General features: G+C 51.0%; 1 protein-coding gene and 2 long non-coding RNA genes across 3 annotated transcripts; 2 read left to right on the top strand and 1 right to left on the bottom strand.

Annotated features, from left to right (window-relative positions):
• Positions 1–732: 732 nt before the first annotated feature.
• LOC130684790 (uncharacterized) lies at positions 733–18,723 on the top strand. Its single transcript, XR_008999128.1, has 3 exons — positions 733–1,092; positions 3,491–3,554; positions 18,606–18,723. It is a non-coding gene; the product is annotated as an uncharacterized LOC130684790 (long non-coding RNA).
• Positions 17,840–19,566, bottom strand: POLD4 (DNA polymerase delta 4, accessory subunit). Its single transcript, XM_036931014.2, has 4 exons — positions 19,276–19,566; positions 18,998–19,093; positions 18,697–18,808; positions 17,840–18,328 (listed from the first exon to the last, which is right to left on the bottom strand). Exons 1-4 carry the CDS (start codon positions 19,370–19,372, stop codon positions 18,304–18,306), a joined length of 330 nt encoding a protein of 109 aa, XP_036786909.1. The 5' UTR covers positions 19,373–19,566; the 3' UTR covers positions 17,840–18,303.
• Positions 19,478–23,084, top strand: LOC130684789 (uncharacterized). Its single transcript, XR_008999127.1, has 2 exons — positions 19,478–19,614; positions 19,871–23,084. It is a non-coding gene; the product is annotated as an uncharacterized LOC130684789 (long non-coding RNA).
• Positions 23,085–24,876: the final 1,792 nt, after the last annotated feature.

The following is a 24,876-nucleotide window of genomic DNA, read 5'->3' as shown; positions in this document are numbered from 1 at the left end:
CAACACTCCCAGCGGAGAAGGGGCAGACAGTTACAAGTACCACTGTTTGAGAAATAAGGAAACCGAACGCAGAAAAGTAGATGCGTCTCTAACAGCCTGAATGAGAGTCTAGGTTTCTGGATCTCCGTCAGAGGCCTCACTGGGTAGTGGACAGGGTGGTTCTTCGGCAGTCAACGCACATAGCTCCCAGTTCTGTCCAAGGCGGGCCGGGGAATCCAGGAGCACGGAAACTCCGCCGAGAAGGGTCAGGGCGACCCCTGCTCAGGAAACCCCAGGTCAGCTGCCACGGACCCAGGAGCCCCGGCTCCGACTTGAACACTTGCGCGGAGAGGAGCCTGAGTCCCTCAGGCAATCCGTTCCTCCAAGGCCAGCTCCCACCTCCCCTAGGTTCTCCCTCCGTCGGGCCCGGCTTGGCCCGGGTTTGGACCGGCCACGAGCTAGGGAGGCCGCTTGTCACAACACGTTTTTCAAACAGCAAAACCGAACACGCCGAAGAGACCGCGCCCCCGTCTTTTCACCCTGCATCCCCGAGCCCCGACTGCCTAGGGAAGCTACACTTCAGGCCTCCGCGGCCGCTCCAGCACCAACAGCGCCCGGAAAGGGCGCCCAGAGGCCGGAGAACAGACGGCTCCAAATCCGCAGCGACGCTCGCGCGCCATCTTGCGTCCATTCCTCTGGCCTCAAGGTAACAGCCCGAAAACCACATTTCCCAGAGTGCATATCGTATCCGCGCAGGCGCAAAGAGCCACCTCTAGTTTCCATGGAAACCTCGCCTGAGCTAGACTCTGTAGAGCGCGAAGCTCTTGCTACCCCTCAGGTGCCCTGACAGACACTAGGAAGGGATCTGCACATGGTTGAGGGGGCAAAGTAGGGGGCCTGAGGGGAGGAGGCTGGGCGGCTCCGCCTCCCGGACCAGCAGCGCCCCCAAATTCTTCTCGGCGTCCGCGCGCTCCTGGGCCCTCAGCGTTGTGAGGCAAAGGGGTCGGGGAGGCCCGAGTTGGCGAGGCCGGTGTCCGACTCTGGCCCGCTGGGCCTCGCTTGCTCCACTTCAGCGCCTTGTCACCCCCAGCCGAGGGCCTGCGCCGCCGACAGGTACTCCCGGGGCGCGGGCGGGGCGCGGCACCCGTGGGATGGTTGGCGCCGCAGGTGTACGTGGAGGTAGCACCGGGCAGGGCAAGGAGCGCGCCCGGGGTGGGATCCGCCTCAGCCTTTCTCTGAAGGATCCGGGACCCGGGCTCCCCCCTTTGGGCTTCAGTGGGGCTTGAGCTGGAATCGTAGTGCACGCGGCGATCCGGTTACAGAGCAACCCTGGCTCTGTGTGACCTGGGGTAAGTTCTCTCTGAGCCCGTTTCCCTCTCTGTAAGTCAGGAGGTAGACGCACATGGTCCCTGCGGCCCCTCGTGGCGGATGTGGGGTCATCAGCCTTACTGCTCACCAACTGCGAGAGAAGGAAAGGGGGCTGGATGGTTTGAGCAAGGATCTCAGCTCAGGATCGAAAGTCAGAGAAACTTGGGTGTGTGGCTTTGGCCAAAGTTATTACATCTCTTGAGCCTCAATTTCCCCATTTGCAAAACGGGTTAGTGATAGTGCCACCTCAGGTGTTTGAAGATTTAATGAGATAATGCTCATATGTTTTTAGCCCGGGTCTTCCACTGAATTAGTGCTATTCCCAAGTCCCAGCCATCATTTCTGATAGTTTTAGAAACATTCCTTAGCCACTATGAGACATTTTCCTAATTTTTGGAGTCACTTCCTCTATTTCCAGACAAATCCATTCTCCTAGGTAGGATAGTTTTATCGACTGATTCTGATGGGGAAGCCCGGGTCTTCTCGCCCAAGGCTGGATCCCCTCCCTTCAGCTGTAGCCTGGGTTATTATATCTTTTCCACAAGGCCTCTGGGCGCTGCAAACCCAACACCATGTAGTGTAGAAGATACTTTCCCTCCCTTAAAATTCACAGAGTATGTGAGCACTTACATGTTGTGATGCAGAAACAGCTGAATATTGAATCATTTCTATAACATAACATTTAAATTAGACTAGATACACAGTTATGAGGAATCCATAAGAATCCTGCACTACCTGCATTGAGTTCAAGCTTTGTGTTAATTGGAAAAATCCTAACAAGGAGTTCTAAATTAGCGATAGAAATGTATTATTTTTCAAATCTGGCAACTCCCAGTAGCTTCACAAACAAGCCGTCAGTCATCTTTATGTGGAAGCCATATTCCATGAGTATTCTTTGAGCACCTGTTATACACATGGTAGTGTGTACTCTGAAGGATACCGTGATGTGTATGATGACCTTTACCCTAAAGAAATGGAGTCTTGTGGAGATCAACCATGCATACAAAACACATAACACAAGTAGGAAGTGACGTGTCATGAGGGAGGTACAGGAAACCGTGCTGTGAGCATTCAGAGGCGGAAGACACCACTGCTCACTGTGGGTGAGAGCATCAAGGAGAAGACAGCATCTGAGCCAGGCCATGGAGGATGTGGAACGCGGATATGCCAAGAAGTAGGGAAAGATACTCCGGGCACCCTCCTGAGTATCAGCCCTGAGGCAGGAGGGAGAAATGTCTGCAGCACTCACTAGGTGGTGGCTCCCAGTTGGCAGGGACTGAGCTTTGGCCAATATTTTATTCCCAGTTTGAAACATGGATGGCACACAGAGAGTGAATGAATGGGCTATGAGCTTCCTGCAGAGGGGAGCTGAGATGAGATATGGTCTCTTAATAAAAATGTCTGAGGCCTTTTTATTAGGCTCACATGCCCTCTTACAGCCTGTCTTCTAGGGGAAGAATGTGAGTAGGCAGATGAGTATGGGGCAAGGGCCAAGTTGCTGGCATATTTAGTGCAGTATCAGCCAACTGGGAGCAAAGTGAACACGATCTCAGTGAATGGGCAGGAGGGTTGATGAGCCTCCTTCCCTGGAAAGGTGGTGCTGACCAACCACAAGCGGAGGAAACCGCAACACAGGACCGTGAAGCAGTCTTGGGGGTCAGCGATGGAGGCTCGTCTGGCTCTGTGGCATTGTGGCTGTCTTGGCTTTTCTTTTTCTATGGCCCACTTTTCCCCAGAGACATTTCTCTCCCATCTTTGACAACCTGGGAGTGGGAAACTGTCCACCATGCCCCCAGATTGCCAAGTCCTGCAGCTGCTGTGAAGGGACAGAGTGCCAACTTTAGGCTTCCTGACCTTCCTCCAGTTCTGCCTCGGGCCAAACCTGTGCCAGGGGCTGAGGCAGAGCACTCAGAGCAGCTGTCCAGTGTTAGGACCTGGGAGGGAGGTGCTGCTCGAGCAGGGCAAAGCAGAGAATGGCTTGAGGAGAGGCAAAGCCTCCTAAGTCCTGTTCAGACACCCCCCTGGGCTGCTGTGTTGCTCAAAGTGGGTGCAGTCATCCTTAGAGCGAGTAAGCGGGGGGAAGGTTAAGTGGACACAACCGAAGAGGGAATGGGGCACAAGTGACTTCCTATTTTGTCCCTAGATGCGGGATAGTGCCGGACTTCTGGGCGCCACAAATGCTCCTTTTCCTGAAGACATAACCCAAGGTGAGCCACCCTCCTAGCAGCCTGTGCGTTCACCCTGGAGCCTGGCTGTCCTGCCCCTCCCATTTGTTCCCACTCCACCGGCTGCGGGTAAGTGCTTGCTGGGTGTGCCAGGACTCCTGTGTAGTGAAGTGCCACGTGAAGCTTTAATAACTCCAGACCTGGCACTTCAGAGGAGTGACTGCAGCTCAGTGCCTGCCGTGGAGGCCTACGTCAGCCCACATCAGGGCCGAGCTGAGCCTTTACGATTTATGAAAGCTGGCAAGTTTTATTTTGTGACTTTCACTTTTCCATGTGAGGATCTGAGTTTTTAGGTTATAGGTCAAAGGGCCAAATCATGGCCCTGAGACCAGTGATCTTTCATTGCCTCCGTTATCACTGAAGGGGTGCCATCTGCCTACCGGTGAGGCCACAGCTCTGTGTTCTAGGCTAACCTAAAGTTAGACCAGGACTCCCTTCTTCCCATTTCAGTCAGAATTTCCTGCCCATTTTCCTCAGTTTTCTAGCCCAGCCCAGCTTCTCTCCGTCTTTGGATGTATTTAACCAGAGTGTCTCATTCTCATGCCCTCATTAGATAGTGACTTGTTCCCATGGCAGCAGGTGCTCCTCCTCTCACTCTGCCAGGTTTGTCCACTCCTGGGAAGCCCCTCTGGAGAGCTGGGACACCTTAGGGGATTCTGTATTTGGGCTAGAGGACCAAGAATATGAAGGCTCTTGTCCTACTGGGTAGAAAGGCAGATTGGAAAAGTTTGTCTGGTGGGATTCCCTGGCCTAGGTAGTCATGCCACACCCCACCCCATTGGCATCTCTTGTGGCAGCTCTGTGAGCCTCAGGGGTAGAGGTGAGGGTGTCTCTGGCAGGGAAGGGCACATGGAACAAGCCCAGACTAGAGCAAGACCCCACCAGTTGGCTTAACTCAAGCCAGACCTAATTGTGGGGGTGGGTAACAGGTTGGGTGAAGGAGGATGCCCCTGGAGACAGAGCTAATTATATGCAGTACACATAGAACCTATCTTCATGTGGCCTGAGAAGGCTTGGGGCTGGGCAGGTGTGCCCAGGACAGTAGCTGCCTGTTCCCCAAGGTGGCACACACTGTTGTGTTGTTCATCTCTTGGTTTAGCAGACCGGCTCTCGTCTGATGAAGGACTCAGGAAACCTTCTCTATAGCTTCCACCTTACTGGCACCTCTGCCAGGTGCCCCCTCCATCCCTGTCTACGGTCTCTTTGTCTTAGCATCCAAAAAGTCCCTGTGCTAGGCTGAACTTTGCCTCATCAGAATATCTACATTCCTGCCAACCTCAAGCTCTTCTACACAGAAATGGGAAACTGGGAGAGGGAGCTGAGTGTCGGGAAAGAGGAAGGAGTTTGGGGGCAGCAGGTGGAGTTATTTAGGGGTCAATGGGTTGCTCAAGCTGGTAAGCAGAGATCCCCCCACCCCAGTACTGCTGGGTATCCACAGGGCAGGTGGAGCTTCCTAGAGTATGGCCTACATGCTCTCCCAGCAGCCACATCTGCAGCAGGAGGCCCCTGTTGCCCCACCCACCACCCTGTGCAGCCTCCATCCACCTTAGCCCTGCTGTTTCATCTCTTTCCTCTCCCTCCACCCCTGGCCCACCCACACCTGAGCTACTGAGGAGCCATCTTGGCCTGCACACTGTGGGACTGGTGCTCCAGGGCAGATACCTGATTCCTCTCCTCTTGCAAAGGAAAAAGGACTCAGATAAGAGAGAAGGTCGGGTCAGGAAGAGGCTGTGTCCAGGCTAAGTGCGAAGGCACCAGGTTGAAGAGATGCTATCAGAGCAGGACTGTTAGGTGCCAGTTCGCTTCAAGGGCCTGCTGATCCCTAGGATGGTTGTGGAGCAGGTGAGGCTGGTCTGAGGGAGAAGCTATCTTTAGAAAGAGAATCCTGCTCCAGCCGGACTCCTGTTTGCCTGTGGGCCTGTGAATGGTGCATTTGACAGGGTGGCTGGGATACAACTAAATCCATTCCTTTTTCTTACAGTTCCTCTCTCTTGAGTCTTGGGCTGCAAACCAGCCTCTCTCCTGCTAACTTTCCCATTTCTTCTGTTCTCCAACTCCTAGGTGTAAACCTTACTTTCCACATTTCATCAGTTACCAAATTCTGATAGCCTTCACAAAAGGATTGCCTTTTATTCCCACTTCCTCCACCCAGCCCGAGTCCCTGCTCCCAGGCCAAGGCTACCGTAACAGCCTCCTAGCTGGTCAAGCCCTTCAGTCTGTCTGCAGCATCATGACTGGATTACTCTTGAAGTATTGCATCCCTCCATAGCTGTCACTCCCATGTTTAGAGCCTTCCGTGGCTCCCCACGGCCTGCCAAGCACTGGGCAGACTCTGCCCTTTGGCTCAGGACCTTTCCCACTCTGGCACCAGCCTACTTTTCTGGCTTTGTCTCCCTGAATGTTCTAAGTTTGCACCTTTCACTCAAATCAAACTAGACTACTGACTGTTCCTTGAAAACACTTTTCCCACCCCTTCACCTTTGCTCATGCTGTACTCTGTCTAGGAGGGTCCCTGCGCCCATTCATTTATTCATTTTTAAATATCTATTGAGCACCTTCTTTTTATTTGAAAAATTTCAGACCTACAGAAATGTTGAAAGACTAGTACAATGAACGTATATATTTACCCTGTGTCTAGATTCACCCATTGTTAGGCTTTTGCCACATTTCTTTCTTTTTTCTCGACCCATTGAAAATAAGTTGCAGGCATTAAGTTACTTCACCTCTAAATATTTTGGCTCATATCTCCTAATCATAAGGACACTGCTTCACATAAGCACAATGTCCTTTTTAAAAGATTGTGGTAAAATATATATAACATAAAATTTACTACTTTAATCATTTTAGGTGTACAACTATGGCACTATATATATTCACAATGTTATGTAGCCATCGCCATTATCCATTTCCAGAACTTCATCATTATGAATAGAAACTCTGCACCCATTAAACATCCCGTCCCCCTGGGAATCTCTCTTCTACTTCCTGTCTATAAATTTGCCTATGTTTTGACTTCCCATAGGATGGAATCATACAGTATTTGTCATTTGGTGTCTAGCCTGTTTCACTTTGCCTAATGTCTTTCTTCAAGATTCATCCGTGTTGCAGCATGTATCAGCATTTCAGTCCTCTTGAAGGCTGAGTAATATTCCACATTTTGTTTAGCCATCTATCTATTGATGGACCCTCAGCTTGTTTCCACCTTTCAGCTACTGTGAATAATGCTGCTATAAACAATGGTGTACAAGCTGTTCGTCTGTTTGAGGCCCAGCTTTCCATTCTTGTGGGTATGTACCTACAAGTGGAATTGCTGGTCATATGGTAAGTCTGTGTTTAACTTTCTGAGGAAACACCAAACTATTTACATAGCAACCAAAAAATTTCACAATGATGCAATATTATCATCTAGACTACTGACCATAATTACATTTCTCCAAATATCCCTAGATTTTCCATTACAGCTTTTAAAAATATTTGATTCAGGCTCCAGTCAGGGATCAGACTGCATTGGGTTGTCATGTCCCTTGATTCTTTAGTCTAAACAGCTCTGCTTTTTACTTTCTCATGACATTGACACCTTTGAAGAATCCAAGTTAGTTGTCCTTTAGAATGTCCTTCAATTTGGATTTCTTTAAATATTTCCTCATAATTAGATTCATGTTAAACCTTTTTGCAAGAACACTGTGGAAGTGATATGTTCTGTTTCATTACTTTGGTCATTTAATATCGCTTATCCCGTTAGTGTTGAAGCTGAGTTTGAATACTTGGTTAAGATCTCTCCATTGTCAGGGAACCCTTCTCCCTTCTCAGTCATAAGTAATCTACTGGGTGGTAAATTGAGGCTGTGTGAGGGTATCCTGTCCCCAGCAGTCTGTTCATTGTTGGTTTCATATCAAGTAATGATGTTTGCCTAAACTATTTATTTCATCCCGTTTTCAAAAATTATATAATTCCTTCTGTGCTTACTGTGCACTTAATGTAACAAGCTGCTATTCTTCAGTCAAGAAGAATTTTCCCTTGTCTTTTTTTAGCACCACTGTAGATTAATTTTTAAAGTATTTTAGTTCAGTGTGTTTAAGCCATCACCATCATTATTCTTTTAGAAGCTCGAATTTTCCTATATTTGGCCAGCGAGAGTGGCTTCGAGCTGGCCCTAGTCCTTGTGTCACATCACCAGTCTTTGAGCACTTCACTGCTTTCCAGCACAATGTAATGTTCCAGTTGCACCTGGTGCTTCCCCTTCCCAAACCTGGAATCAGCCATTTGCCCAGAGAGCTCTAGTTTCTTTATGTGGAGCAAGATATTTAGAAACTAAGGTCTAGGTTCTAAGTGTGCTCATTGCTACTAAGGTTTTATTGCTTCTAGACCTTTTCAAAGGACAGAGAATGAAAAGAAAAAAAACTTTAATCATTGAGTTCTAGGACTTCTGTTTCTGACCATGCCAGAGCCCTCCCATTATAAACCTGGGTAAAATATATAGAGCAACTATTAGTAGGCTTTAAACAATAAGGAGGACTGTGAATACTGTGAGAAGGAAAACGCTTAAGGTGGGGCCCAAGCAGGCCTCAACAGTTCTGCGGAGTTGATAAGGCGGCAATCAGAGTGGGAGCAGCTGGAAATCACAGGGCAGGGTATCAGGAAGGTGGGAGCTGTGCCGGGGCTGGGGGGATGCCAAGAAGTCCATATGTGGGTTCCCTGTGGGTCCTTAGCTGCAGACTGGGCTGCACACGTGCAGGGTGAGAGCTGGCAGAGAGTCGCTGCTATGGGGTTGGGAGTGGAAAGGCTGTACAAGAGATCAGATCATACAGTGCTGGGAGAACTTGCACTCTGGCCTAGCCAGGGTGAAATACTTTCATTAATACTTTGGGTATTGATTGGCCTGAGACACTAGAAAGGCCATGCCTTGGGATTAAGGACCACATCCTGGAGCAGGGGTCGGCAAATCATTGCCTACCCAAATCTTGCCCACTGTGGGCCAGATACAGCCATGCCTACCTATTTGTCAACACGTTGTCTGTGGCTGGCTTCGTGCTGCAGTGGTAGAGCCCAGTAGTTGTGACAGAGACCATATGGTCCGAAAAGCTGAGAATGATTTACTGTCTGTCTCCTTACAAGGCTCAGCTGGTCGCTAACTCCTTCCCAAGAGCAAAGGCCACTCTAGACCTGGCCTAATGATTCCTGAAACCGAGTCTCGAAATGCTCAGGGAGAACTGCCAGAAGTGAATCGTCTGCCAGAACAAAGCTCGGCATTCTTTAAAGGAAGACATTATTTCCTAGACAATGTCTAGCATATAACAAACAATCATTAGTCATTCAAGGAAAATATGACCCATGACCAAGAAAAAAGTCAGTGGAAACATGCCCTGAGATGATGCAGATGTTGGAATTAGTGTACAAGGGCTTTGAAGCAATTATTACAAATATGATTAAGAACTTAAAGGAAAATATGGTGGCCTTAATGGGGAATCTTAGCAGAATAATTGAAACTGTAAACCAAGAACCAAACAGATGGGAAAATCCATTGTATGGGCTTACCTGAAGATTGGAGAAGGCTTAGCGGAAGCAAAGAGCATGAGCCTGAGGACAGGTCCTAGAAATGATCTCATCCGAACATCAGAGATAAAAATATTGAATATAAATCAACAGTGCCTCAGTGATCCGGGGAATGATATCAAGCAGTCTAATGCATGTTTCTGGAGTTCCAGGAGAGGAGACAGAGACTGGGACAAAAAAAAAATACTTGGAGAGAGAATGGTCAAAAAAATTTCTGAAATTTGATGAGAAACATTCACTTACAGATTCAAAAAGTTTGGCAAATCACAAACAGAATGAGCACAAAAATATCACACCTAAACGAGGTACCTTACCACCAAACTGCTGAAAACCAAAGGTTAAGATATTTTGAGAGCAGCTAGTGAAAAAAGACACATTATATGTAGAGGAACAATGGTGTGAAAAAGTGGAGGCTAGAAGACAATGGGGTGACAACTTTAAAGTGCTGACCAAAGGCGAGTTTCAACCTAGAAGTCTGTAGCCAATGAAAATGCCTGTCAGAATGAAGGAGAAATAAAGACATTTAGGAAAAAAAGATGAGAGATTCATTGCCAGCTGACCTGCACTATTAGAAGTGCTGAAGAAAATTATTCAGGGTGAAAGGAAATCTGGGAACTCGGATCTATCTGTAGGAAGGAATTAAGATCTAAAGAAATGATAAATATTTGGCTAACTATAAAAGAATGGCTTTCTTCTTCTCTTAATTTCCATAAGACAGACAATTGTCTGTTTATAGCAAAAGTAATATTATTAAAAGATACAGTTTATGATATACAGGAATAAAATACAATAGCACAAAGATTGGGGAATAAATTTGTATTATTGTAAGGTTCTTATGTTTGTGAAATGTGAAGAAGTTCAGTTAGACTGTGATAAAATAGTGATGCATATTGTAATTTCTAGAGCAACCATAAAAAAAAGAGGTATAACTAAAAAGGATATAAAATATATTGATTTTATTTACTATAAAATACTGACTTATAAAATGAAATTCAATATTAATTCCATTCCTGAAAAAAGGCAGGAAAAGAAGAACTGAGGAACAAAAGAATATGAGACAAATAGAAAAGAAACAGCAACAAGACAGACTTGATTATGGGCTGAATTATTTCCCCCCTGCAAATTCATATGTTGAAATCCTAACCCTCAGAGCCTCAGAATGTGACTGTGTTTGGAGATGGAGTCTGTCCAGAAGTAGGAAGTTAAAATAAGGTCCTCAGAGTAGATCCTACCATGATGACTGGGGAGGGAGTCTGGATACAGACACGTGCAGAAGGAAAAGAATACGAAGACACAGGTTGAAATCGGCCTTTTACAGACCAAGAAAAGAGGCCTGGAAAGATCCTTTCCTCTTCCTATGTTTTGTTTTTCAAATATATATCTTATTTCCCCTTCCTTCTTACACAAAGGTAGCATACTATGTATTTAACAATATTTCCTGGCAATCACTCCATATATCAGCTAGCTGAAATTGCCTCTTCCTTTTTATAGCTGCATGGTATTGCATTGGGTAGGTTTATATAATCAGTCTCCATGGAAAGGAACTTAGGTTGTTTCCAATATTCTGTGATTAAAAATAATGCCACAGCGAATAAGTTTGTGAATATGTTGTTATATTGTTTGTGGAAGTGACTCTCTGGCGTAAGATCCTAGAGTTGGGATTGCTGGGTCAAAGGGCAAATGTTATGTTGTCTTATTAGTACTACCAAATCCCCTCTGTAGAGGCTACCCATTTTGTGCTCCCACCTGTTTCCCCCAAGCCTGGCCAACAGATTTTTAGCTTTTTTACCCAAGTTTTTTAGCTTTTGCCAATCTTAGTTTGAGTGAGGTTGGGCCTCTTATCATATATTTAAGGATAGACTGAAAACTCTTCAAGAACTCTCCAAGGTGTATATTCCACATTGTACTCACACTAACAAGGGCCCCAAATGCACTTGTTAAGTGAATAGGGAATGGACTGGTTGGACTTACACTGGACTCATCGCGTTTGGACGCTTGTGAAACCTGTCGCCATGACAAGTTGACTCCCGTCCCGGGTAGGGCAATGCCAGGTGCCTGGCAGAGATCAAGTAAAAGAAGAAATGGGCCTTCTAGAGAGCCAGTCCTGGATCTTCCCCCTGCCAGGACCCTACCATAAGGACAGGTAGGAGACGGTTCTCTCCTGCTGGAATGTTGTAAGAAGGGTGTAGTATCAGGAGACCCGACCCCTGCACAAAGCCAGTACAGTACATGACCCAGTAAACCTTTCCCCCGTAGGATTGCTCTATTCTTTTTAGTATTTGTGAAATACATCAACATTTTCCTATTGATTGATTGATTAAATAGTAGTAATACAGTTACATAGTTCAAAATTCAGAAGTACTATTCAGTGAAAAATTTCCCCTTATTCTTATTTCCAAGCCACCAAGTTACCTTCCTCTCAAAGGCAACTAATCGTATCAGCTTATTGGGTGTCCTTCACTGTATGCATAATACAAGCAAATACACACACACCTTTGCCCAAATTGTAGCATATTATGCACACTGTTCTGTAAATGTTTTTTTTCCCACTTAGCTGTATATTTTAGAGATCCTTTTCTCTACCAATACATAAGGCATTTCCTGGAACTTTCTGCAGTACAGTATCCATCATGTGCTATAACTTACTTTATAGTGCCTTATCAATAGACATTTAGGCTGCTTGTCATCTTTGCTATTACAACAGTGCTATAACAATGTTACCGTTAATGTATAATAAATAATAATGCTATAATAAAAATGTTATATTACACATAAAAGTGTATCTGTAAGATAAATTTCTAAATATGAGCTGAAAGGTATATGTACATTTGTAATTTTGATAAATAATGCCAAATTGGTGTTCTTGGAGTTGTACCCAAGGACCCCTTTGCATCCTAGATACGATGCTTGCCTCTGCTCTGCATCTGAGTGGCCCTCAGATGAGCATTTGGCAGGCTGGCCCAGTGCAGGCACAGGCTTCAAAGCAGAATATGTAAAGGAATCCACTTCTGAAGTTGGCTGCTTTGATGCCTTCCTTGCTGAGAAGGCTCTAGGCAAAGATGGCTCCTGTCATCAAGGCCACATAACCCTCAGGAAAAGTGACTTATAGACCAGATTTCACTGGAGTTTAGACTGGCCTTTACAACTGGACATAGATGATCTCACAGGCTAGAAGGACCAGCAGACTAAACAGCAGGTGTGAATGTAGTGGGAAGGTTCTGTCAGCTTTGAGTGCTTACTAGGTAGCCGACCCTGTGCTAGGTACACATGCCAGGGATAAAACACCCTAGCAGTGGAGGCAATGAACTCTATTACTGTAGCAATGTGACCTGCTGCAATACAATATAAACAGGTTACCACAGGGACAGAGGAGAAATCCTTAGCTCTTTTTAGGGAAGGCTGCACAGAGAAACAATATGCAAGTCCTTGCAGGACTAGGAGCCATCAGAACCTCTTGGTGAGGGGATGCAGGCATTGATCCCAGAGGAGATTTCTAAGAAAGGCCTTTTCCTTCCAGAGACAAAGTAGGGCTCAAGAAGGATCGGGAATCTTGTCCACTTTGTGGAACCCCCTTCTCATCCTTAAATACCCAACTATAGGAAGTCTGAGTTCTCAGTGTCACGTTCACACCAGTCTTGTGGCAGTGTTTGAAATTCACTTGCACGTCTTCACCGCCTCTCTTTCCTACCGCAGTAAGCTCTTAGAGCTCTAGATCTGGGGTTCTGATCATTTGCATCTTCCATGACTTGCACAGAGTTATCGTTTCCTAGGTGAGGGCTCATGTGGATAAACTAGAAACCTAGCTGCAGAGAAAACTAGCAATCACGTCGAGGATCCCCTAAGTCCTAGAGGTGGTGTTAACCCAAATCCGCCTAAAGCTGGCACTGCTGTAGCTTCAATCTACTTCAAGAGTAATTCAGAAACCTGTTACTTTCCCTCGTTTGAGTTTCTTGGTAAATTATCTCCTCAAACCTTCATGCTACTAGTGAGTGTCTGAGTTTGAAGGTGGATAAATGTTGCCACATCTGAGTCAATAAAGAATGAGTCAGCGTGGCCCTCATCAGTGGGTGTGGCACTGGGAGTTACTGACAGCTGGGGATGCCAGAGAGCTGAAAAACAGGGACAGAGGGAAACAGGAAATAGGGAGACGGAATTGGGGTGAGTCAGCCTGTCGCCTTTCCAGATCCTCCTAGATAGCTTCCTTGACATCTTGAGCGTCACACCAGGCCCTCCCTCCTGTGACGTCTCGGGACCCTACTGAACCCTGCTCTACCTGGGCTCTCCTGCCACTCTGACGTGCTCCCATCTTGTTTCCTGGTCTTCCACCTTCTTCTAGAGAGCATTTTCTCCAGTGCCATCCTTGATCCTGCCTTTGTGCCCGGGCCTGTCTCTCTCAGAGAATCATCCATGCTCATGGGCTCAAGTGTCTGTCCTGTGCAGATTGTTCTGGACACCATACTCTCCCCCGACCTTCTGCTGGACTTGACTTCCAGGTTACCACTGCTCACTAGAAACATCTATGCCACTGGGTGTCCTGTCATCATCTCAAACTAAACATGCGTGAAATCAAGCCTGTCTCTCCTCCCAGTCTCCATTTTCCTGCTCACAGCGTCAGCATTCTGTCACCTACCCAAGCTCAAAACCTGAGTCAAATTTGATGCCGCCTCCCCATTCTTCTCTTCCCAAACACAAGTCCTGTTAACTTCCTTTGCAATATCTCTTGTAGCTCTTTGTCCTTTGTGTTGTTCTCTGTCCAGGGTCTCAGCACCATGTCTTAAATATTTAACATCACCCCACTTGGCAGTCTTGCCTGCAGCTACTTGCCTGTCTCGTCTTTCTTCCAGACCTGGTCAAATGATGGTCCAGAATGATTATTTTTCTCCCGTCTCTCTCTCCTGCTGAAAGACCTTCATGTGCTGTCACCACCGTAGATAAGTCCAGGCTCCTTTGTCTCAGGCCCAAGAACCTGTTTTTGGTCCCAGTCCACCTCACTAGCATTACCCTGCATGATATGAGTGCCGGCACCAATCCTGTTCCAGATACTGACATGCTGTGTGACTCTGGGCAAGTTCTTAGCCTTGCTGTGTCAGAATTTCCATTTCAGAGTCACTTTATAAAAAGTTTACAATTATTTCTAGGGTTGTGGTGAGGATAATGGGCACTTAAAACAGTGCTGGTTACGTAGTAAGCACTGAAATGCTAGCTTCTTGTCACGCCGGTTTTCGTGCAGCATCTATGGCGGTCTGCACACTTCTACCCTCAGTGTCTGCCTCTCCGCGTCGCCTCTGCTGAGCTCCGTCCCTGAATGAGCCTACAATACATTTTTCTCTGCCTGGGCCCTTATTCACCCTCAAGGGCCACTGACTCCCATTTCCTTCTGCTAAGCATGTGTGGCGCTTTCTGCCGTGCTGCCCGGCTTGGGCAGGGTAGGGGTGGGGGGCCTGTCAGAGTTGAGAGGCCACACGTGGTGCATCTTCCTGCAGCATTCGTTCTGCTTGGTAACTTCATCCATTTTTATGCTGCAGACATAAAACTACTCCAGACATATCATGGAGCAGAATGCTAAATTAGCCAAAGGTTTTTAAGATAAAATACACAACTACTAAGAATATTCAGAATGGAGGTATCTTGGGTCACCCCCCAGCCACAGCGGGGAGTCTGCATTCGGAATGCAGTGGAAGGGCATGCAGAGAACGGACCCGGATGGAGAAGGAGCTGGTGCAGGGGACCAGTGCAATGGGGGTGGCCTCCCTGTGCTCAGGGCCCCTGCGGTGAGGGGCCCTTTAACTGCGGTGGTGCCGCTCTCTCCTTCCTGAGAACTGTGTCTACACAACTCCACTGCCCTGAGGTGCCCCTTGTATTACAGTGTTCTTTTTAACTTTCCACATGGGTAGGTCTTATCTCTTCAACACCATCCTCAGCACCTAGCATGCAGGTTTGGGGCAGAGAAGCAGGGGGCACAGGTACAGGGTGCCACAGTGGGAAGGCAGACCTAGGTGTGAGGTGGGCCTCAGTGTTCACTGACCGAGCGAGTTGCCTTTCCTCGCAGGCTCAGTTCCCTTACCTGTGAATGGGGGATAACACTTACCTAGTGAGACTTTCTGAGAAATCAACTAGATGGCAATGGAGGTGCTGAGTTCAGCACCGCAGAGGGCCCAAGGGCACTTCGTAAACATCAGATTCCTCCCAGCCACGCCAGGCTCTCAGCGAACAGCTGACCCTCCACTGTTGCCACTCCCGCTGCAGCCGCCTACCTGCACCTACTCCCACAACCCCATGCTTCCCCTCCTGTCGCAGTGGATGCCTCCATCTGAGGCCACCCTTTCGCTGTGTACTAGTGCTGGCCCTTCTTACCTTCACAAAGACCTCACTCACACAGCAACACCAGAGTCCCTCCCCACTGGGTGGCTCCCACTGTGTAATCATGCTGCATTATTACTCTACCTGAAACAAAAGACGAGACAAGACAGCAAAGGAAAACCCTCTCTGGATCCCACATCCCTTCTGGTTACCGCTCTCTCTCTGTGTTCCCTTCATAGTACAAAGTCCCTGAAAGAACAGGCTGCCCTGTGCCCACGTGCCCTACCCTCCCTCTGAGCCCACTCCAGGGGCTCCTCCACCCCGCTCCACGGAGCCGCCTGCCTCCAGGGACCTCCACCTTGCCAAGCCCAGTGCGCTGTTCTCAGGCTTCACTTTACTGGCCTCCCAGAAGCATCTGAGACCTTGAAACACCTTCTGCCCAGGCCTCCAAATCCTACGCGTTCTGGTTTTCCTCCAGTCGTGCCTCTCCTTAGTCGCCTTTGCTGCCTGTCCTCTCCCTTGCCTCTAAGCGCGGAAGTCCCAGGGGTATCCTTGGACCACTTCTTGTCTCTACACGCACTCAGGTACTCCCATCCTCACTCACAGCTTTCAGTGCCATCTAAAAGATGTCTAACTTTACATCTCAAACCCCGAGCTGTCCCCAGAGTTCCAGACTTGCATATCCACTACCTACTCCCCGTCTCCCCTTGGGTGTCACAGACTTCAAATCCAGACCATTCATTCCCACCCTATCCTACCCTTCCCAGTCTTCCCCATCTTAGCAATGGGAACTCTGTCCTTCCAACTGCTTAAGCCAAAATCTTTGGAGTTACCCTTGGCTTCTCTCTCTCTCTCAAACCTCAATCACTGTTGGTCAGCTCTCCCATCAAAATATAGAAAGAATCTGGCTGCTTCTCCCCACCCTCATCTCCCCACCCTGGTCCAAATCACCATCGCTGTTGTAAGCCTGACCCCCAGAGCCTCCCAAGCGGTTTGCCTGCCTCTTCTTTCCTCAGCTCCACAACGCATTCGCCATCAATAGCCAGTAATGTTTTCAAAACGGAAGTTTGATTATGTCATTTATTGATTTAGAACCCACCAGTGTCTTCCTCTGTCACTCAGAATAAACTGCAGACTCCTTATCCTGGCCTGCAAGGCCCTATGGGACCAACCTGCTACCTCGCTGGCTTCATCTCCCACCACGCTTCTCTTGCTCCCTCTGCCCTGGCCGCGCTGGCCTGTTCCCCGACTGGGCTGGGAACACTCCTGCGTGGGCGAGTGTGTGCCTGCTTCCTTCAGTCTGGGGCACTCATGTAGGTGCAAGCCCCACTCCCATCCTTCTTGCAGGTCTCTGCTCAAATGCCAACCTGTCACAGAGCCTTCTCTGACCAGCTCCTCTAGCACCCGTGGCATTCTCTGACTTCTAACCTTAATTCTACACTGACCACCACTTGACATATTTACAAGTTTGTCTCCCTCCATCTCCTCACCACTAAGAACACCCAAGAGGACCTCTAGAGCCTGGCACATAGCAGGTGCTCAGCAGACGGCCAGGGTCATGGTAGAGGTGGGAAGAACCTGATGCTCATGGTCCCTGGTCTCTGTGCCAACAAGTACCTGCTGGTGCTTCTGGGCAACTTTGCACAACCTTTGAAGTCTTCAGTTCCTTCCCTGTATCATCTACCTTAATGGGTTTTTTGGGAAGTTTTGAGATAATAATTTCATGTATTTGAGGCATGGTCAGTGCTCAACAGCTCTTTAGGCCTTTTTCCAAGGAGTTAATAGTGATGTTTCTCTGTGCCCCAGGATGGAAGACTGATACATCAACTGAAGGCGACTACATAAGGAGGACTAATTCCCTCTCTATGGCACACCGTCCCAGGGTCCCCTAAGCAGTGTTTTTGGCCTGGCTGGTTCTCCTCCATCCCAGCACTGTCCAGTTCCCCACCATCTCTGAGCAGGTCCTGTGAGTGGAATGATCCCCCAACCCTGCTTTGGGTCCAGGTGGACTCCATGCGGGAAGCAGAGGTGCTTGCTGGGAATGTGTAGGTCTGCCTGAACCTTATGAGCTGTGGGGCCCTGGATCCTCCTCTGACAGAGGAGCCATTTTTGTGAAGTGGACAACACTGGGCAGGCTGGGTGGCAGTCTGGCATATTTTCCCTGGCTGGTCAGTTAAGGTGACTAAAGAGTAGTTTCCCTCTGCACCACCAGGGGGCATCAAAGGTTGCTCAGCTTCTGTGAGGACTTGTGCCGGGGTCTCTTGAGGTCTTTCCTCCCTCGCAGGTCTAGGCTTAGGCAGCAGAAGAGCCGCATGCAGCTTGCAGGAAAGCAAGGTGCTGGCTCTCTCCCACCTATAAACTTGCTGGGTGCTGCCATCCCAAGCAGGGCCACATTAAGGGACTGGAGTTCGGGCTTCCAGGCTCAGTGTTCTTTATTGACGAGCATTAGTGAACCCCTTGCCCTGTGAGCTTAGCCAGTTCTGCCCTCAGATGCCCAGCCTTAGGTGGGGAGTGCATCTTTGCCTCTGAGATCATTCGCCTGAGTCTGGCTTTGCCTAAGGCTGTGCCTAGTTTGCCACTCCGTCCCCAGGACTGAAGTGGTTTGGTCTGGGAGGCATCGGAAGGGTCATGGCCAGGTCCTTGTCACTCTGAATGTAGGGCATACTGGACTTGAGCTGTGTCAGCTCTCAGAGGGGGCTCCAGCAGCCTGCTGGTTAGATGGGGGGCTGTGCTGCGGAGAGGTCGGATCCAGCCTTTCCTTCCCTGTGAGACTCCTTCCTGCCAAAGGTCCTCCAAGGCAAAGGTGAGCTGAACAGCAGCAACTGGTTCTTGTGTGCTAAGGTTCTTGGGTAGCCAGCAGGAGGTCTTCGGTGGTGCCTCAAAGAGGATAGAAATGCCAGAGGCTGTGTGTACAAGGACAGGTAGGAAGGAGGAACCAGAGAGGGCCAGTTAATTTGATCTGATTTCACCGGCCCCAGTTCTTCGCCACAGCTTATAAAGTTTGGCCAACCCCTCAGTACTGAACAGAGAGTCCTTGCGTTTTGGGTCCACCCTTCCCCACCATTAACTTAAAGATAAGAATTGTTAAAGCAACCTTCTGCCCTCTTGAGCCAGGCACCTTGTAGAACCTTCTTGCCTGCTCAGCAAGGACCCCCAAATCTTCAACCGTTTCTTTCTCAGATCAGGGCAGCCCCTACCAGAGGCCAGCAGGCTGGTGGTGCCTAGAGAAGGCCCTGGCTCCCATGAAAGCCCTCCGTGGCCTGTCTCTGACCTGCACTGGAAGCGGGGATCTCCAGGGTGAGTCTGCAGCACCTCACGCACTTCGGGGGGAGGCTCCAAGCCCAACTGCTCTGCCCGATGCCAGCGCTGCAGCCGTGTGATCCCTGCCATGGTGGGAAGAAGACGCTGGGGCCTCGTAGAGAGCAAGGAGGAGGCCAGGCTAGAGATGTGTGTGGAAGGGTGTGTTGGGATCTTGACACTGCGACAGTGCCTGAGAGGGTCAGGCACACGTTCAGACTGCGCAGGAGACGTGGGTGACAGGTAGGCTCCGGGGTGTGCGGCGGCGTTCTCACCTGTGCAGGGCCCATACTGCCAGGCCAGGTCAAACTGCCTGAGCAGCTCCAGCGCCGCTTCATCCACGCTCACGCTCAGGGGCTGGGTTTCTTCCCCTGCAACGACACGCTGGTCCTCAGGCCTGGTCCCCTGCCCCCCAACCCTCCCCACCCCTTTGCCTCTACCGTCCGCGGCCAAGACCGGTGTAGGAAGTAGAGGTCATACTTCCCTTTCCACTGCCCACGTCCTCTGTCCCCCGGCGTCCACTCCTCCCGCCCCCCACCCACACCTCAGAGACCTAGCTCTGGTGCCAGCTCCCCCTTGCTGTGCCCAGCGGGGCCCTCCCTCCTCTTCACTACAGGGTAGGAGTCAGTGATGAGCCGCTTCCTGCCCATGATGGCCACCCAGGCAGGCGGAGAAGGAGGCGACTGCGGGGAAGGAGAGAGAGAGAGAGGCCAGCGGGCACGAGAGGGACAGCTGCTGAGAGAGAGAGAGGTCTCGGGAAAGAGAGCGAGCCTGGGGCCAGCGAGCGGCAGACAGTGACCCAGACAGGGAGAGAGGAAGTCGGCGGGTTCCAGGGAATGACGCCTGTCCCCCACCCCCACAGGCACGCCAGCCGCAAAGGCCTGAGCCAATGGTAGGCCGCCTCTGTGCAGCGGGGCCCGACTCCGGCCAATGGCAGGCGCGCAGGCAGGGGGCGGGGCAGCTGCTGCAGCTGGGTCCCGGGGCTGAAGGGGTGAGGCCGGGGTGGGGGGACCTGTCAGGGCGCCCCAGACTGCAGCCCCTCCTCCTGCGCCCCCCGGCCCACGTCCCCCGCCGTGGAGCTACAGGGCGTCCCAGGGGACTTACCGAGCGTTATCCTCAGCCTCTCACTTCCCGTTTTCTCTTCCTAGGCAAATGTTCTTTCAGCCTCGCTAATCCCCGTGGCCGGTTTGTAAGTCCCCAGAGCCTAGCTGGAGCCTTCCACTCCTGCCCCTTGGCCCTCAGAGCGTGGGGGGGGGGCAGGTCTGGAGGTCCGAGGAGAGCCTGGCAATCCAGCGCCCTTCCCTGCTCCCACCCCACCCCCACCGGCCCCAGGAGACAGGGCTAGAGAAGCCCGTGGGGTCGCAAAGCCCCTTTCCCACAGCCGGCGCGCAGAGACACTGCCCACTCCCAGTCCAGGCAAGCGTCTGCCCTGTCGGCTCCCCCGGGCTTCCGCAGCCTAGCCCTGCCCGCCCTGCCAGTCAGAAGGATTCCACCCTGAGCAGGGGGCCAGAGTGTGTTTGGATCCCCACTTCTGCATTAGTGAAATCTGCCCTGTCTCGCACTAATGTGAGAGTGTGAGCAGAAAACACCAACAATAAACCTAACACTTATATGGCACTCATACTGTGCCAAGTACTGTTCTGTGTGTGCACTTTCCCACATGTTCACTCAACTAAAATAGATGTAAAATGATTCCTAAAAGTAGGAAGTGCCAATAATCACAGGCATTGTGGGGCCCAGTTAAACCACAGCCCCTGTGTGTCTCTCAGAAGCTCACAGGTTAAGGGCGCAGGCAGACCGGACACACAGGTTGTCAGTACAAGGATAAAATTCCTAACAGGAGGGGGAAAGGGTGGGTCCGAGATGGGTTGGACCATAGGGCTGGCTTAGCGCCTTCAGAAGACCTCCTGCAAGAGGCAGGCTGCTGTAAACAGTGTCTCTCAATTCTCCACCCATGACCTTTGTCCCTTGGGCTCCTGTCATGGCTGACTCACCCCTACACCCACCTCCCCCCTTCACCAACTTCTTGGCAGCAGGCGAAGAGTTGGTCAGTGGGAATCTGGGAATCAGCGCAGGGACCCGCCCAGCTCTAATCACCCCCCAGATCCCATCCAGTTCTTCCTTCCAGGGCTGTGAGTGCCTCCTCAGAGGCTAATGGCTTCCTCCCTCCCACTGCTCTGGAGCCTGGGTGCCCTGCATTAGGAGAAGGTTGGGCACAAGGGAGGAAAATCCCCTGGGGGTTGGACCTGCCAAAGGGGAGGCGCAGGTGCAGGAGCAGGCCCCATCTTCAGGGTCCCCTCCCTGCTCTCTCCATACACTTTCTTGAGGGGGGCTGAGTGGAGGAGCGAGGGTCACGGGTGCCCTGCACAGAGCTGGAGGGCCCTCCCCTCTGCTTTGGTGTTTGGGCTGGGACTACTCTAACACCCCGTCTGCCTCGTGGACTAAGTGGGGCCCACAGTGAGGGAGGCAGGGGCTCTGCTGCACTGCAGAGAGAAGCAGGAGGGCCCTCTCCAGGCCTGGGAAGAGCTTAGACGTGGGCTCTAGTCAGGCACTGAGCACTCTGTAGAGGGATGGTGGCCGGGCTCTGTGGAAATGACCACCCTGTCCCCAGAGGGGGTTCCCAGAAGTGTGTGGCACCCGACTCCTGAACCCACAGAACCCCGAGGGAGCAGGCAGCCAGGGGTGGGGCAGACCCCTCCTCATTCCTGGTCTGCCCCACCCCTGAAAGCTGATAGCCGTGGGGCCTTGCCACTGCCCAGGGAGCGTGAAATGGAGTGTGCCACTGGGTGGCCACCACGGCTCCTACTGCTGTCTGAGCTGATTCCCTCTCCCCTCTGGCACCCTGACCTGCTCTGTGGGCACTGTCTGTGCCATCCCTGCCAGCTGCCCCCCACCCAGCCTGGCCAGACCCTGCCAGCCTCTCCCACCCAGCCTGGAAAATGTCTCCCTTGGCCTTCAGCCTCCCCCAGCCCCAAAAAGGAGAATCAGGTAGTTAGCTCAAGTGCAGGTACCCTAGGGCTGGCCTTCTGGCCTGGAGTTGAGGGACCCTCCACAGGCACATCACCCTTCTCTCCTGGTCCAAGATCAAGACCCAAAGCTCAAAGGAGTTGGTTGGAACCATCCCTGCCCAACAGGCATCCTTCCCTGACTTGGCACCTGGATCCCTAAGGTATGCTGGCAGCCAGACCAGACCTTAACCTGCCCATCCTCGTCTTTTCTGTCTTTACCCCCCAAAGCTATCCACCCCTATCGTGTTCCTTCCTGGAACCCCTGTTCCTACTCAGGCAGCCTCCTGGCCTATCCCCAACACTGCTGTCCCTCGGGCCTGTCACAGTTCAGGCTTCAGGCTGGAGGGCCAGGCTAGAGGTCTGAATTGGGAGCTAAATTCTCTCTCCTTTGGGGAATTTCCTGAGATCCAGGCATAGGTTCCTGTGTCAGCCCTGACCTCCAGAGGCTGATGATGAGACTAGCAGGAGTGACCTTTACACCTTGGCCTAGGAACACTCAAGGACCTTGCTTCACAGCCAAGGCCAAAGATTTGGGGGATCCCAGGAGAAAAAAGAGAAAAGGGCTGGAACAGGAGCCCAGTACCTTCCTGAGGGCTGAGGCCCACTGCCAACTGCTCCAAGGGGAAGGGGGATTAGACCTGGGTAGTTCAGACAAGGTGCAGGACGGGGGGCCTCAGCACTGCACAGGGGCCCTAGGAGCCCCCTCTCTCCCCCAGTCACAAAAGGGTGTGTGGGGAAAGTCAGCCAAAGGTAGGAAGGTGGGGACAGGTGAGCACTCTCCCCAGCAGCCACCTACTCACATACCCTGGGCCCCGTTCCCCACTCTGTGGGCCAAAATTCTTTAAGGAAGCTTCTCTGAGTCCCTCACGACCCTTCCAGACCACCCCCTGCTCCCTGCCTGAGGTTCTCTGTCTCGGCGGGCTTAGGGAGTGGGAGCAGGTAGAAGGCAGTGTTCCCCCAGGTCTGGGTTTTTCTGCCCTGGACGTCTCTTCTGTCTTGTCCCAACCCCCCCACCACCAAACCTGCTCTCATCACCTCCCCTTTCACCTGGGCCATCCTGGCTCTGGAGAAGTTCTGGGGAGATTGGAAAAGGGCCCCCCTTCCAGCCATTCTACACCCTGGCCACCAGGTGTCAGACTTTGTCCGGCTGGGAAGAAGGTCCTGGTTAGTTCCCACCCCATCAGCCAGGCCTTGGTGATCAGGGCAAGATGGGGAGGCACCTAGAGGTGACCTCTGAACTAGGGAGACTGAGGGACCCTGAGGGTTGAAATGAGGAAAGGACGGGAGCTCTGGTTCCAAAACTCACAGTTACTCCCTCATTGGCCCCACCCCCACCCACTGACAAGGGCTTTGTCCACTGCTGGGAAACAGGAGAACCAGGCTGAGTCAGGGAGCTCAAGAATTAGAGGGACAAAGGAAGGAACAGTTGTGGCTCCGGAGAAGGGGGAGCTGAGAGGGAGCCACCCATCAGAGCACTCAGCCAGGCCTGGGTCGCTGGCCCTTGCCCTCTGGTTGAGGGGAACAAGGGCCTTCTTGGCCCTTCCCCATTTGGAGCGGCTGTGGTGAGTTGGGAGGGTGGGGGCGCGCATGCACTGTGTCTCTATGATGAGTGTTTGAATGAGTCTCCTCACACACCGAGGGAGCCCTAAGTCCCTTGGGTCAGTCTTTGCAAAGGCGGGAAGCAGCAAGGCATGACCACGCTTTTGCCACGCGCCTGTCAAACCCTCTTCTGTACCCTCTCCTATCCACCCCCGCCCCCCAGAGGTTGCTTCCGCCAGGTGACAGTTCTTCATGTTGGGGGTATCCTGTCAAATACAGGTGCATTTCCAGGCACCCAAGATGACACTGAGATTTCAAGTCCCCTCCGCGCTATCTAGAGATGGCAAAGAGGAGGGCCTTCTCTCCCTCCTTCCCCCTAGCCTTCCTGGAACAGAACTTCTAGAGAGAGGTCATACTCCCCCCATGACACTGCAGGGCCCCAACTATTCGAGGTTCTTCAGTTGACCTCCGCATACCTGGACCCCTGACTGTAAGGTCATGTTTAAGAGGTGGTACCTGAGAAAACCAACAAAAACTTACCACCTCTCAGGAAGCAGCTGTGGATGGAGCACCAATGACAAACTCATCCACAGAAAAGCCTGATGATCTGTCATTCACCAGGAGCTACCTGCCCAGGGCCCACAGTGCCAAAACCCAAAGGAGGGGCTCATCCCTGACGCCATCAGGAGGGAGCTATTTGCAGGCAGTTCAAGAACTCACACTCTGAAGTGCCCTTTCAGACTGGGCTCTCCTCTGGGTCCACCTCAACCCCAGTCTTGCTCCTTAGGATGCACCCTTTGCATCCTTAGCAGAAGTGAACTCCAGTGCTTGCCTAGCCTTTCCCTGGCTGCCCGCCTCCCTGTTCTCTCTGCTGCCCACCCTGCAGGTTCCATGCTCCACAAGGCTCACAGCCCCTCAGCAGCACGGTTCCTAGCCCTCTACAGTCTCTTGTTCCTGTTTCTCTGCCATGGCTGCTCAGCCTTGGGAAACGCCCGCTTTTCACTCTGTCCCCACCTCTGGCCACCTCTGGCTGGCCAGGAATGTCACGATCCATGCTGTGTAAGCCCACAATAGAGATGTGTTTGCTGATATCATCTGGTTCCACACGGCTGCCCAGCACCCTTTTTGATTCTCCTCTGCATATCCCTGGTTCCATTACCAAGCCTCTCCATGCTTCTCCAGTTGCTGCCCCTCACCCAGCAATGACCTGCTTAGATCTCTTCTGTTTGAAAAGAACAGAAGCAAAGCAGCCAAACAAACAAAAAGCCTTCCGTGATCCTACCATGCCCCCCACCATATTGCCTTTGCCACCGAACTCCTAAGGGAATGCATTCATTCCTTCTGCTTCCCTCTCACTGTCTCCTTCTCTCATCTCACTGTTTGGTATCAGCCTTTTAACCACTCTTGCGATCACTCACCTGATCCCAAAGCCAGTGGATTTCCTGTTTTCTCAGTTCTCCTGGGTCATCTGACAGCGGTGACCAGTGGCCTCCTTAAAACTCTCTTCTCAACTTCTAACACACTACTCTCCTCACACTCTTTAAATCAGTTTAAATCAAATTATCAAATATTTTAGTCTGTGCCTGGCCTTGCACTAAAACGCTGTA

The sequence above is a fragment of the Manis pentadactyla genome, chromosome 9 (genome assembly GCF_030020395.1).
Source record: "Manis pentadactyla isolate mManPen7 chromosome 9, mManPen7.hap1, whole genome shotgun sequence".
NCBI lineage: Eukaryota > Metazoa > Chordata > Mammalia > Pholidota > Manidae > Manis > Manis pentadactyla.
Note: the sequence above shows the minus strand (reverse complement) of the source record. Positions and strands in the feature narration are given on the sequence as shown.